Source organism: Symphalangus syndactylus, chromosome 11 (assembly GCF_028878055.3).
Source record: "Symphalangus syndactylus isolate Jambi chromosome 11, NHGRI_mSymSyn1-v2.1_pri, whole genome shotgun sequence".
Taxonomy (NCBI): Eukaryota; Metazoa; Chordata; class Mammalia; order Primates; family Hylobatidae; genus Symphalangus; species Symphalangus syndactylus.
This window is the reverse complement of record NC_072433.2, coordinates 38,040,305-38,054,016: the sequence shown is the minus strand read 5'-3', so window position 1 is coordinate 38,054,016 and position 13,712 is coordinate 38,040,305. Positions and strand designations below refer to the sequence as shown.

The window sequence follows — 13,712 nt, the reverse complement described above, 5'->3', positions numbered from 1 at the left end:
GTTTCAAAGTCCATGCTCTGTTTTTAACACCACTGTTACTAAGTATGAAATATAAGTGTACCCAGAACCAGCTGCCCTGATGGGAACACATGAGTCGGGCTCTCTCTAATCTGTGACCACATAAAAATTATTCATCAGAGGTAAAACCTAAAATTAGGACATGGTTCAATATACTGTGAGTTCATCACCGATTCTTTTATTCATGATTTTCTCTCTAATAGGGAATCATGTCCTAGTCTAGGCTCCTTGAGTGACAACGGTTCAGTACCTCCTCAAAGCCACCCATGGATCAATAACAGCTCTTGTTTAAATACAGATAGATAGCACAATCTCTCCTCATTAATCATGGATTCTGCATTTAAAAATTCACCTGCTTGCTAAAATGTCCTTATAACCCCCAAATCGATACGGGTGGCACGTTCATGGTCACACACAGGCAGGCACAGCGCAGGGGAAGCTGGATTTGCATGATTGGCACGTTCCATCTGAGATCCGGCGAGGCAACCTTGTCTTCTTGTTTCATCTCTTATGCTAACAAATGTCCTCTTCGTGGTCTATTTAGTGCCATGTGTTCTTCATTTTTGTGCTTTTTGTGGTGATGTCACTGTTCAGAGTCGCCCCCAAGAGTAGCGCTGCTGTCTAGCGTTCCTGAGCTAAGCAGGCTGTGCTGTGCCTTACCGGGAAGGCACCTGTGTGAGACAAGCTTGGGTAGTGCTACTGGCCGTGCATTTGGTATTGAAAAATCCACAAAACTGCACATCCAGGAAAAGGAGGAGGAAATTGGCCAGTGCATATGTGAGGCTGTGATGGGAAGTGCTAAAGTAACACCTACTGTGTGTGATGGAGCTGTGGAAAGATGGAAAAGCAACTACATTGGGAGGTTCATGAGATGATGAAGGAATTTTTAAAAAGCAGGGTGGACAGCACTGTTGTGAGGTTGAAAACTAAGGAAATTTACACTCATGTTACCCAGGGACACAAAAATGGGAAGGCCTTTCCAGCTGGAGTTTTATTAAAAATAATCCTACTTATAATTAATTCTTTGTAAGACTTATGTATTACATAAAGTGTCTTTCAACAGAAACCCACACATAAAAGAAGGTTGATGAAAATGTTGTGGCCAGAGGTTTGCACGAACCTAACCCAGTATTTCTCCTTTGAGTGATGACTCTGTATTCTCTAATTCAGCACTCGTGGGAGCTTTGTCAGAAGCAACTGCAGGGACTACTGAAAAAAACTGTGGACACAGAGAGGGAAATGCATGTACTTCAAATTGAAATATATAGACATGTAATTTACATAGATAATACATGTATTTCAATCTGAGTGAAGATTTCTTCCTCTCCTCAACACCTGACCAGTGTCAGCCTCTGCCTGAAGTTCTGCCCCTGAGTCACACTACCCTGCTTAGTTAGGACCCTATGTGTGTGTAGCCATGGCCCAAAGTCACACCAGTCTAGGGTGCTGGTCTCACCCTCAGATAGGCAGACTTGGGGACATGGTTGTGACCTAGGGTGGGAATCACAGGCGCTGTGCTCCTCTCTCCCCTAGAGTTACCCCCACACCCCCACGGTGATTGATGGAGTGGTGCTGCCAAAAACACCCGAGGAGCTTCAAGCTGAAAGGAAGTTCCGCACTGTCCCCTACATCGTCGGATTTAACAAGAAGGAATTTGGCTGGTTTCTTCCAACGGTGAGAAGGTGCAGGTCTCTTGGAGGGACTCACCCACCCCCGTCTCTGGTCCCAGGAGTGCTTCCCTCTCCAAGCACCCCTCTGAGTCCTGGGCAGCTGTTCCCTTCAGCAGGGTTAACATTTCCATGGAAACCTTCTCCAGGAGGGCACAGTTGTCACCAGGGTATCAGGTCCCTGGGATCCCCTCTCCCCAGACTCTCTGATTGTCTTCCTATTGAAGAATCTTGAAGTGTCTATGCTGGGAGGGCCAATAGAGAAAATAACTGTGCAGATGGGAAAACTGAGGGGGCCTGGGTAGGGGGGAAGGAGCTGAGGAGTCCAGAGAGGCAGTCGGGGGCTTCCTGGCTTTCCACTTTGGGCTGGGTAGGCATAGTTACCCCATAAATCACTCATGCTCTTCATCACCTCATTGAAAAGATTCAAAAAAAGTGGCTGCTTTTGATTTACCATTGACTTCTAGGGAACAGTAGACAGCAGGGTCTACTTGAGAGATGACGGTCAGGGGAGGGTGAGGATGGAAAAGTTACCTAATCAGGTGCTATCCTCAATACCTGGTGACAAAATAATCCATACAGCAAACTCCAGAGACACAATTTACCCGTGTAACAAACCTGCACATGTACCCCCACACCTAAAATAAAAATTGGGAATAAAAAAGTGGAAGAAAAAAAGATTGACTTCTAAAAGTGAAAAAGCGTTCTCCTTCCAGTAGAGAACACACAAAGCTGACCATGATTAAAGCAGTAGGACAGAATTTATTGGGTAACATGATTGCACAGAGGAAAGAAGAGTCCAGTATGGATTGGACTCACATCCCCAAAACTAACCCCTGGCGCTGTTTTGAAGGCTGAGTGTGCAAAGGGAAAGGCACTGTGGGCTGTGGAGAGGGACTTGGTCCATGTGACTAGACCACCTGGATGTCTTCATCCTGGCTCACCTGGGGCAGAAACAAACTTCTCTTGTCTTCAGGAGAGGAAGCCATGCATTAGACCGCAGGAAGAACCCACTGAAGTCAGGCTCTACTCTTTCCAAAGGGTCTGGGAAGATCAGGAGTGAGCTCTCTGAATGTTTGCATTGCAAAGAGAAGGCTCTAAGGTCCTCAAGGAAATGGGGTTGGGTGATAGATTCCATCCCAAAGGGCAGAGAAAGTGTTTATCATTGCAGGCTTCTAAAGTAACTGCTCTAGTTGGGTTCAGGGGCCTGTCTGCTTCTCTCCAGGTTTTGGCTGGAGCAGAGTAAATTGTCCTGGCAGAGTTGAGCCTTCCCCAGGCAGGCATGTTAAGGATACTGGGGTCATTCTAGGGACATGGCCTTAAGCCGCTAGAAGTGATGCTAGAGTTTGGTCGAGTCTCTGAGTGCAGAGGTTTGAGCAGAGTTGTTTTGTGCGAAAAGATATGAAGTTCGCCCCTCAGAAGGATTTCAGAGGTTATACCAAAGACCAAGGCCATGAAGGCAGGCTCTATGGCTTTCAGTGTCATCTGTGACACATGGCAGTACTTGGGAGGTCTGCGTCCTCTTCCCCAGAGCACTCTATTCCACACTGGCCTGGAAGACACCTTCCCTCTGCATGTCACTGACCACTGTAGGGATCCTAGCCTGAGACACACACACAAAACACACACACACACACAGCAAAACACTGCCACAGCTTCTCCATTTTTTTTTTTTTTTTTTGTAATTTTTGTAATGCTTGAGTTTCTGGATATAAGCCCATTTTATTCATTGGTTTTGCCCATTTCAGTAAAAACCCATGCCCTTAAAAGCCCCCCAAATTAGAGGACTTTCAGTCTGCATTGGTTTGGTTGGTTGGTCAGTTTGTTTCTTCTTATTAATTCCCAATGATTCATAAATGCTTAACTGTTTTTTTTTTAACAGTTGATGGGCTATCCACTCTCCGAAGGGAAACTGAACCAGAAGACAGCCATGTCACTCTTGTGGAAGTCCTATCCCCTTGTTGTAAGAGTCTAGGAATCATGGGAATTGGCTGAGACCCAGAGAGGGACAAGGACTTGCCCAAATCATAGGGCAATTAAGTGGCAAAATGAATTTTTGGGGGGCCAAAAAAATGAATTTTTGCCACTTCATTGCTTCCATAGAGCAATAAAGACTGGGGCCTCAGGTTTTCCCCCATCTTTCCACCTTCCCCACTTCACCTTCCACCCTAGCAGGGAGTTGCACAGGACTCGTGAGTTTCACCATTGAGGTAGGCCTTCCTGATGGGCTGGAGAAGCTACATTGCTCACCAGGGGGTGGTGGTCACTTTATTGATCTATTTTAGCACATTCCTAAGGAACTGATTCCAGAAGCCATTGAGAAGTACTTAGGAGGAACAGACGACCCTGTCAAAAAGAAAGACCTCTTCCTGGACTTAATGGGGGATGTGCTGTTCGGTGTCCCATCTGTGATTGTGGCCCGGAACCACAGAGGTGAGTCCTAGAGGTCGAACAGGGGAGGGATATGGACCCCACCAGCTTCTGTATCTGACCCACCTACCTCCCAGCATAGACAGATGTGGAAAAAGCCGAGGGTCAGGCCTCAAAGGCTGATTCCATATGGCATGGGATGAGGTGCTGTCTTATTTTGGTTTATGCCAGTAGCAGACTGTGAGAAAAAAAATCCAGAGGCAAGTGGTTTTTTTACGGTAATGATCCCAGATAACAACAGTAGGGAAGTAGGGAAGTGGGGAAGTGAGAGAGGAAAGAGATGGAATCCAATCCATGATGCCTTGACAAGGGAGTATCCTCTGTGGACAACTGGAGCTGGGAAACTCTAGGAAACACTGAGAATACAGCGCTCAGGGGCATCCTATCTGAGCAGCAAGAGAGCCAGGGTATTTATCCACCAGCTTCCACTTGTCATTGGTTGAAGGCTCTTGCAAGGAGTTGTTTATTCCCTGTGACTTTGACTTGCTGCACACCAGGGCAGAGTAGTCTCTTATGACCAGAAAAAGGCCTCATGCCGGGACCTACAGATGCTGGAGGTGGAAGTCAGGCTGACATGCCCAGGAAGAGGGGATATGGGTGAGACACTGACAGCATCTGCTCAAGGGCTCCATGCCTGGAGTTATCATGGAACCTAGGGCTGCTGTAGGACAAATATTGAAAGATGAGTCTTGGAAGGTTTTTAAGGTCCAAGCTAGCTGCAAACAAGCTTGTCAAGTATTGGAGCTGGAAAAAGAGTGGGAGTCCTGCACAGGATCCAGAGGATTGTCCAGGACCAAGAAGGCCAAAAGGAAGAGCTGTGCTGGGTGTGGGGGAGGTGGTCTGAAGAATGGCAGTGTCTGAGGCTGGCTTTTGTCTATCTCGGTGTGTGCAGGAACACGCAAGCACAGGGCCAGGGAAGGGTCTATGCAGGACCTTCTACCACTGACCCAAGGCTGTGTGGGTGGGGCATGAGGTTAGGGATGTGTGGGCTCACCTAAAGAGGAGTGTCCTCTCCTGGGCGCCAACTAGCGGAGGCTCACAGGACTCCTCTTTTTCTTCCAGCTCTCATTCGCCTAGTCTGCAAGCCAGGAAATGTCCTCTCTCTAACCATGCTGGAAGGGTTTTTAAATTTAAAACTTCATAAGCTATAGCTAAAGCTGATCTAGCAGGTGCCTAGACACACCTTTGCACAGGAAGGGGCAGGTGCTCATAACTCTCACTTCTTCACAGGGTCCTGATAAAACCCTATAACCAGGACCACTGGAGTTGAATCAATTCTGTCTTAAACTTGGCTTTGCCCCATGCTCTGCGTCTGATCTGTATATAGTGTTCCCAAATCCATCTTCCGATAGTTTGATCAATACTGAATCTCTGTTTTTCATCTGATTTCCCATGACTTTGAGTTCAGGGTTTTTTGTTTTTTTTTTTTGCCAGGACTACACAGATCTTATCAACTTTCACTTATTGTTGTGTCTCACTCTTTTTGAGAAAAACAATATTTCTGAACATAAAGTTAGTATGTTAAAGTTAATATGCAGAAAGTTTCAAAAAATATGGAAACACATAAAAAAGAAACTAGATATCAGTCCTAATTCCTCCACCTGGAGGCAAGTGGTATAAATGTTTTTGTGCTTTCTTCTAAAGATTTTTCATGTCCTATATACTTTAAAAATCAATTTCATACTTTGCTTTTGTTCATAGAACACTATGTTGTGAAGATTTTCTGAATGTTGATACAAACTCATCAAAGCATTCCTTATTCCATGAAATCGCTGTATTAAATAGACTATAATATTCCTATCCTATTAGATGTTTAGCCTGGCTGCTCACATTCTGATGCTACAATAACACTGAGCTCAGCCTAATGTTTATAAGTCTCTAACCACATGTCTAATAATTTTCTTAGGATTCTTTTTAGAAGTGAATAACTAGGCTGGACCATAGAAATATTTTAGAACTCTTGGCAAATAATGCAAATTTGCATTCCAGTGCATAAGAATGTGGATTTCTTAATTCCCTTTCTCATTTGGGATGCTAAGGTTAAAAGTTAATGCTGCCAATTTGCCCCACCAAAAAGAAGCACATCACCCTGTTTTCTTTTGCATGTCTTTCATGACATGTCTTTCATTGTCTCTGCTTCTCTTCTTGTGCCTATTTGTTATTGCCCAAAACTGTGCCCTACTATCCTCTGAAGACTTGTGTTGTGACTGAAGGAATTGTATGAATATCAATGGCTTTAGCCAAAAAGCTTTGACAAAGTAAGTTTTGGGCAGCATGCTGCCTATAATAAGTTCTCTCATTCACAAAAGCTCTTTCCTCTGTAGTTGGCTCTGAGTTCCTTTGGAAAATGTTTGAATGGTAAAGGCAAGGTCAAACCCTCTTTTTAGCAAGTTTTGCTTGACCTTGAAGCAGCCATTTAACAGGTGGATTACAGAGCCACAGAAGGATGGCTTCTTCCCAAGCGTGCTTCCTGCTGAGCTGAGAGTGCAGGGCAGGAGGCTGACAAAGATGAGTGAATAGATTATTCTTCATTCCCACATTGAAATGACATGTGCAGGTGGGGCATGAGGTTAGGGATGCGTGAGCTCCCATTGTTAAATCCTTTTGTGGCTGAATATTTAAGGATGTTAAGAAATGATGGCTGGAGGTGGTAGCTCATGCCTACACTCTCAGCATTTTGGGAGGCTGAGGTGGGAAGATTGTGAGAGCCTAGGATTTCAGGATCAGCCTGGGCAACATAGTGAGACCCTTTCTCTACAAAAAAAAAAAATTGTTTTTAAAAAGTGATGGTAGTATATCACAAAATAACATATATAATATCATCCCAAGTTTATATACATAAAAGAGAGATATGCTAAAATAAAAAAGAAGCATTCTCTGTGGTAGAGTTATGAGTGATGTTTTAAATTGATTTTTAAAATGGATCTTCAAAATGATTTTTAAATTATATAGGAGGTGGAAACTGTAAAGTGCTGAGGCACAGGAACAGGCTGCCCACGAGGTAGTCCTGAAGGGGCAGCCATCTGTGGCTCTAATCAGCCAATCATTGGGAAACTGGCATCTTCTTGGGGCTGGGACAGGAGAGCTTTGTTGGTGGGAGAGGGGGGCAGAGCAGGAGAGAGGGCAGGGGAGAGGCAAGGTCACCCTTGCTCAGCCCCTTCTTTTCTCTGCCAGGACTTTACTGCCTTAACACCCTAACACTCCCAGGCCAGGCAGGCAGCAAGACACATGGGGACAGTGAGCTATAAAGCAGTGAGTGACGCAGATTCCTGAGACACAAGAGGCAAATTTTTCCCTCTCTGCATATGTTTGTACTTAAATAGACTCACGTTCATACAAGCAACTTGGATTTGCTTCAGTCTTCTCAGGATGGGTGAGAAAAACACTGCAAATGCTCAAACCGAGGCAGAACAGAAGACACCTGTCAGGGTGGAGATGGCGTCCAAGTGAATGAATGCGAGTCTGTTATCAATGAACTATATCCAGTGTAACCAGATGTTACACTTGTGAAACGTCTTGTGAAAAAATGTGCCAGCAGGCAAAGGGGTTTACAAGGCTGAGTTAGTGTCCCTGCACCGGCAGTTATTTTAAATGAATGGACCCAGGGTTTCCACATTCATTCATTAAACATTTGTTCATTGAACAAATATCTGGCTCAAATTCCGCTTCCACTTCAGCTAGCTATGCAGCCCGGAGCACGTCACTGAGCTTTCTTGCGATGTTGTTTCTCTACTGTGCTGACAGCCAGAGGCTTCCTGCAGAGCTGGAGACCTTGGTAGCCTCCAGGTGTGTGTCTGGCAACATGAACTGTGCGTGAATCCTTGTCTTCTCAGATGCTGGAGCACCTACCTACACGTATGAGTTTCAGTACCGTCCAAGCTTCTCATCAGACATGAAACCCAAGACAGTGATTGGAGACCACGGGGACGAGCTCTTCTATGTCCTTGGGGCCCCATTTTTAAAAGGTAATTGCTCCTTGCTGTCCGTGAGCTTGCAGTTAGGAGACTTACCTGGGTTCCAGTCTTGGTGTGGTGGCTTTCAGCAATTTTGTCCTCTCCTGGTCTTGGTTTCCTGATTCTGTATAACAGGGTTGAATGTCATTGGGTTGTTCCCTGGCTTCCTCCCGCTCTAACATATGTGAGGGGAGATATGTATTCATGGGCCCTCTGCCACAGACACACAGAATCATGCTCTGTGACATCAACAAGACAGGTGGTGGGGGGGTCTCCTGCAGGATTCACTATGACAGGGTTGAAAGTCATTGGGTTGTCCCCCAGTTTCCTGCTGCTCTAATACACCTGAGGGAGGATGTGTATTCTTATGCCCTCTGCCACCCACATTCAGAATCCTGGGCTGTGTCATCAACATGACAGGCAGTGGGACACATGGAGGGCCCTGCTGTAGGTTGAGAAGCCATCAGTCAATTTCCCTCTCCCAGGAGCGCTGAGAATGTGAGTGAGGGTGAGGTTAGAATTAGTGTTAACCCTGAGTCAGGTCTAATGTATGTCGGTTTGTGTTTCTGTCCTTCTGTCTCTAACAAAACCTCATAAAAGTTTAAATTTAATACAATTAATAATTGTTAATTTAGAAATCACAGGATGTATGAATTTGGAATGGGAGAGACTTTATTTTTGATATGGTTTATAGTCAGCAAAGTGGCCATCCCTCAAGCTGGAAAGGTGCCTCTGGCCAAGCCCAGAAACAGGCTCATAGAACGAGAAGGGGTTGGGTAGAAGTTTATATGAACGGATTGGCTAAATATACATGTTCAACAGGTTACAGGGGAGCAATGGATATTCATGAAGACAGTCCTGACACATGCGTATTAAACAAACATGCATGAAACATTGCCATTGTTCACCTGGTGGTGGACACCTAATATTTAAATTTATTACAATTAGGGTCTATAAATCCAAAGGTCTTCTCAGGACACAAAGCCCAGCAAGCGAGCAGCCTCTGTACACTGGCCAGGTCCAGTCCATGGTTGGTGATGTTCTTATCTGGAGAAAGTTACTGAAATCAGTCTCTTACGCAATCAAAGTGGTAGTTAAGTGTGGCGAGTCAGGGTTCTGTTTGTCTGCGTATCCCAGCTGCAGCCGTTGTTATTGTTTTCATTTTGCTTAACTCCAGGCCAGTGCTGGTTTAGCTGCTAGAGAAAGAGAAGCACCTCGTGGCAGTGAGAACAAAGTGGATTCTTTAAGGGTAAAGACGTAGGCCTGAACCCTTGCCCGACATGGCCTTAGGCCCCTTTTTCAATTTGGTGTCGTATTGCCACAAAGAATGTGTTCTCTCAGAATGATGACCTTTATTTTATTGCTGATGCTGGTGGTGTCTAAACCACAAAAGGGAGGGAATATTATGAGGCATGTCCGAACTCCTGTCTGTTTCCAGGCAGGAACTAGTTTAGCGTTTTTCTGGGCTCCCCTTAGCCCAGAAAGGGTCTGTTCAGTGAGTTGGGGGTGTTAGGATTTTAATTTTAGTTTATATTATACAATATTTTTAAAAATCCTTTCACAGTGTCTTCGAAGCCTTAACTCTCAGCTGTTACAGATCGCATGGGACTCACCCCATGGCTGCTCAGGGCGCACCATCACCACTGGGCATGTCCCAATTGCGCACACTTAGGAGGCTTGAGTTCTGTTATATTTCAGAATATGAATTGTGGGTTTGTGCAAGAGAGGGGGAAAAGACCCAAGAAAGAGCAACCCTGGGAGGTGGGGAAAGTGCATGGAATGATGCATGCCCATTGCTGAGGCCTAGGTCAGCCATGCTCAAAGGTAAAGTACACACAAATCCAACAGGATCTTCTAAATGTACAGACCTCAGCTCAGTGGGTGTGGAGCACGTGCCAAGACTGTATTTCTAGCAGGTTCGCACATGATGCTGACTCTTCAGGTCCATGGACCACACTTTGAGGAATAAAGGCTTTTTTTCTCCTTCCCCACAGAAGGTGCCTCAGAAGAGGAGATCAGACTTAGCAAGATGGTGATGAAATTCTGGGCCAACTTTGCTCGAAATGGGTGAGGCTCTTGGCAAAGACAGAGCATGGCTGGTTAGGGTGGGGTCAGAGCATGCCTATTGGGAAGGGACAGCTTCTAACGTTCTAGTGATCAAACTTCTGACCCTGTGACCATAGCACTCTGACAATGAGAGCTCTCTACAAATGGAGAGGCCGCCCCTGGAGATAGTGAACTCCCCATCTCTGGAGATATACAAACCTCTTGACAGAGATAACTTGGGCATCCTCGCACATCTCAGAAGATTGTTGGGAACACACAGCAGCTTTGGGGCAATTCTATTTGATTTCGTTTCCAGAAACCCCAATGGCGAAGGGCTGCCCCACTGGCCAGAGTACAACCAGAAGGAAGGGTACCTGCAGATTGGTGCCAACACCCAGGAAGCCCAGAAGCTGAAGGACAAAGAAGTAGCTTTCTGGACCAACCTCTTTGCCAAGAAGGCAATGGAGACGCCACCCCAGACAGAACACATTGAGCTGTGAATGGAAGATCCATCCAGCCTCTGGAGCCTGGAGGAGCAAAGACTGGGGTCTTTTGCGAAAAGGATTGCAGGTTCAGAAGGCATCTTACCATGGCTGCGGAATTGTCTGGTGGTGGGGGGCAGGGGGCAGAGGTCATGAAGGAGCAAGTGTTTTATTTGTGACCCCAGCTTTGGCAATAAAAGATCTTTTGAAAGCAAAATCAGTGCTTGTGTCTTGTACTGGAGATTAATCCGTCCTCCGCAGAGACAGGACAATGAAAGAGGCAATGTGAGAAGGAAGCTGGCTTTGCTGGGGATGGTTTGGCCTCAGGACAAGCAGAGTCCAGAGGGCTGGGTCATGGACAGTGCTCAGGGGAGCTCTGGGCCTACTGCATGCTTCTGAGCCCCAAACAATTTCCAACAATAGGATTTAGGAGTGCCAGAGTGCAGCATCCCTATGCTCCATTTGGAGCTGCCTGTGGAAATGGAAGTGGCCCAGGCTGAGAATTTGCCTGGATCAGGGAAGAGAGAAAGGTGCCGAGGTGATCCTGTGGCACTGTTGGATGGCCTTTATTGACTCTTGCACAGGTTTGCAACACCTTCCTCAGTATGTACACTAGCCTCCTAGACCCCTCCCTGAGGCCGTCTCTTTCAACAGCTGGTCTAAACTCCCTCTGTAGCCTAGACCACTTCTGTTGCAGACAGTGACCACCTTGGAGTAAGTCTCCAGAGGGTCATCCTAATATTGTGTCTTTCAGAACCTCAGGGGTGATTTCTGGTTTCTGCTATAATGTAGAAAGCTCTAAAGAGTGTCACTCCTGCCTTATCAGAAAGAGAAAACTGGATTGTCCTCAAAATCATAACTTTTCCTGCACCAAATAGCTGAAGTTGCAAGGCACATGATTACCCTGAAATCAATGGGAAGAAAAGCACTTGGTGGAAATGTGGGATGTGAGCACTGGCTTACCTCCAACCTGTAGGCAGTAGATGGGGTGACCATAATGAGCAGAAATACTCTATGAATTTTAATCAGTGCTGAAGGCCAAGTGTGGGCCACTGTGAGAGTATAAAATCTCTGGGAACCATGGGCCCAAGGAGGAGTTGACTCCCTTCACAGACTCTACCCAGTGGATGTCTATCAGGAGCTGACAAGAAAGATTGGGGTAGATAGTAAGACTGGAGAGGGCCAGGCATGGTGGCTCAGGCCTGTAATCCAGCACTTTGGGAGGCCGAGGTGGGCAGATGATGAGGTGATGAGATCGAGACCATCATGGCTAACACAATGAAACCCCGTCTCTACTAAAAATACAAAAAATTAGCTGGGTATGGTGGTGGGCGCCTGTAGTCCTAGCTACTCAGGAGGCTGAGGCAGGAGAACTGCATGAACCCAGGAGGCGGGGCTTGCAGTGAGCGGAGATCATGCCACTGCACTGGCATGTCGCGTAGGCGACAGAGCAAGACTCCATCTAAAAAAAAAAAAAAATCGCCCTAGGCAGAGCTGCAGGGGAGGGTGCCAAGTGGGCTCAGGGCCTGCACATGAGTAGCTGCCCCACCTGGTGCTGCCCCAGGTAACGCATCTACAAGATGAGCCTCCCTTCCCCCAGCAGGGACAGATCCCACTGAGTCCTGCCCCGCGTGCTCTGCTAAAAGTTTGTATCAAGTGTGTGCCTCATTACTCCCTGCGACGGGAAGGGCTGGGGAGAAAAAAACCTACCTTGCCACTTGATTGTGTCAAAATACAAGGGAATTCATTGCAAAGAGCTCGCCATGCTCCATGAACAGGGTGGAGCTCAAGTCTGAAATTAAAGGATGGGTAGGAAGGGGGACGGCCAGCCACAGCGTGGTGGAAGTGTGACCCTGAGCAGTGGTGGCAAGGGGGCCAGCCCACGGGCAGCAGGGCTGGTGTTGGCAAGGTTGCTGGAGCACACCATGGGTGCCTGGAGGACAGCTTATCTACCTTGACATGTAGGAAACAGACTTCTCTCTTTATAGGAAGATAATGCCATAAAATGTCTGTCTACCTATCTATCTATCTATTATCTATCTCTCATCTATTTATCAATTATCTATCTATCATCTATTATCTATTATCTATCTAATCTATTTATTTCATTAATTACATTTATGTAATTGTATTTCAAGCTCTATTTACCTCCTGAACTTTTCATGTGAGAGACTACATTTATTCAATATATGCTTTAGGTACGTTTCATTTGGATTTCTCTTAGTACACATGATAGAGTCCTGATTAAAATCATTGCTGCATTTGATCATTTATATTCTATCCTGTAACTATAATTTATATGATCACCAGTAATTTTATCTGTATCAATCTTGTCTCCTGTATTAGATAACAGGTTCTTAAGGTCTGGTACAAACATTTAAGTTTTTTATTGAATATAACATACATATAAGAAATATATATATACACATACACACACACAAACACACACATGCTATGTATATATTGTGACTTGATAATTTCACTAACTGATCACACTGTGTAATTAGGACCCAGATCAAGACACAATATTACCAGCATCCCAAAAGCCATATGGAGCTCAATTCCAGGCCCTGCTCACTTTCCCCTCCTTGCCTATCTACCCAAAATGGTCCCACAGTCCTGACATCTAGCAGCAATATTACTTTTTCCAGGTTTTGTGGTTTATATGAACAGAATCATGTACTCTTGCATCTGGTTTCTTTCCCTCAAAATTACATTTATGAGATTCACGTGTATTGTTGTATATGGCTGTAGTTTGTCATCATTGCTGTATAGTCATTCATTGTATGGATATGCCATAATTTACCGGTGTAGGGCATTTGGAGAATGTATTAGTCTGCTCGGGCTTCTGTAACAAAATACCATAGACTGGGTGGCTTAATCAACTGAAATTCGCATTTGCATAGTTCTCAAGGCTAGAAGTTCCAGAGCAGGACACAGTGAGAAGGCAGCAGTCTGCAAACAAGGAAGAGAGCCCTCACCAGGAAATGAGTCAGCTTAATCAACTAAAATTTGCATTTGCATAGTTCTCTAGGCTAGAAGTTCCAGAACAGGACACAGTGAGAAGGCAGCAGTCTGCAAACAAGGAAGAGAGCCCTCACCAGGAAATGAGCCAG

At 45.6% G+C, this 13,712-nt stretch overlaps 1 protein-coding gene across 3 annotated transcripts in view; it reads left to right on the top strand.

Annotated features, from left to right (window-relative positions):
* The window catches only part of LOC129493279 (liver carboxylesterase 1-like), a 33,818-nt gene extending 23,005 nt beyond the window's left edge, over positions 1-10,813 (top strand). For 2 of the 3 annotated variants that reach the window (XM_055299267.2, XM_055299266.2), the window contains exons 9-14: positions 1,552-1,692; positions 3,568-3,648; positions 3,971-4,118; positions 7,949-8,080; positions 10,063-10,135; positions 10,431-10,813. In XM_055299267.2, the coding sequence (XP_055155242.1) occupies positions 1,552-1,692; positions 3,568-3,648; positions 3,971-4,118; positions 7,949-8,080; positions 10,063-10,135; positions 10,431-10,614 (759 nt within the window). In that variant the 3' untranslated portion in view covers positions 10,615-10,813. Of the gene's footprint in view, positions 1-1,551; positions 1,693-3,567; positions 3,649-3,970; positions 4,119-7,948; positions 8,081-8,349; positions 8,567-10,062; positions 10,136-10,430 lie in introns of those variants that run through there. The other variant, XR_008661099.2, reaches the window with a different exon arrangement.
* Positions 10,814-13,712: the final 2,899 nt, after the last annotated feature.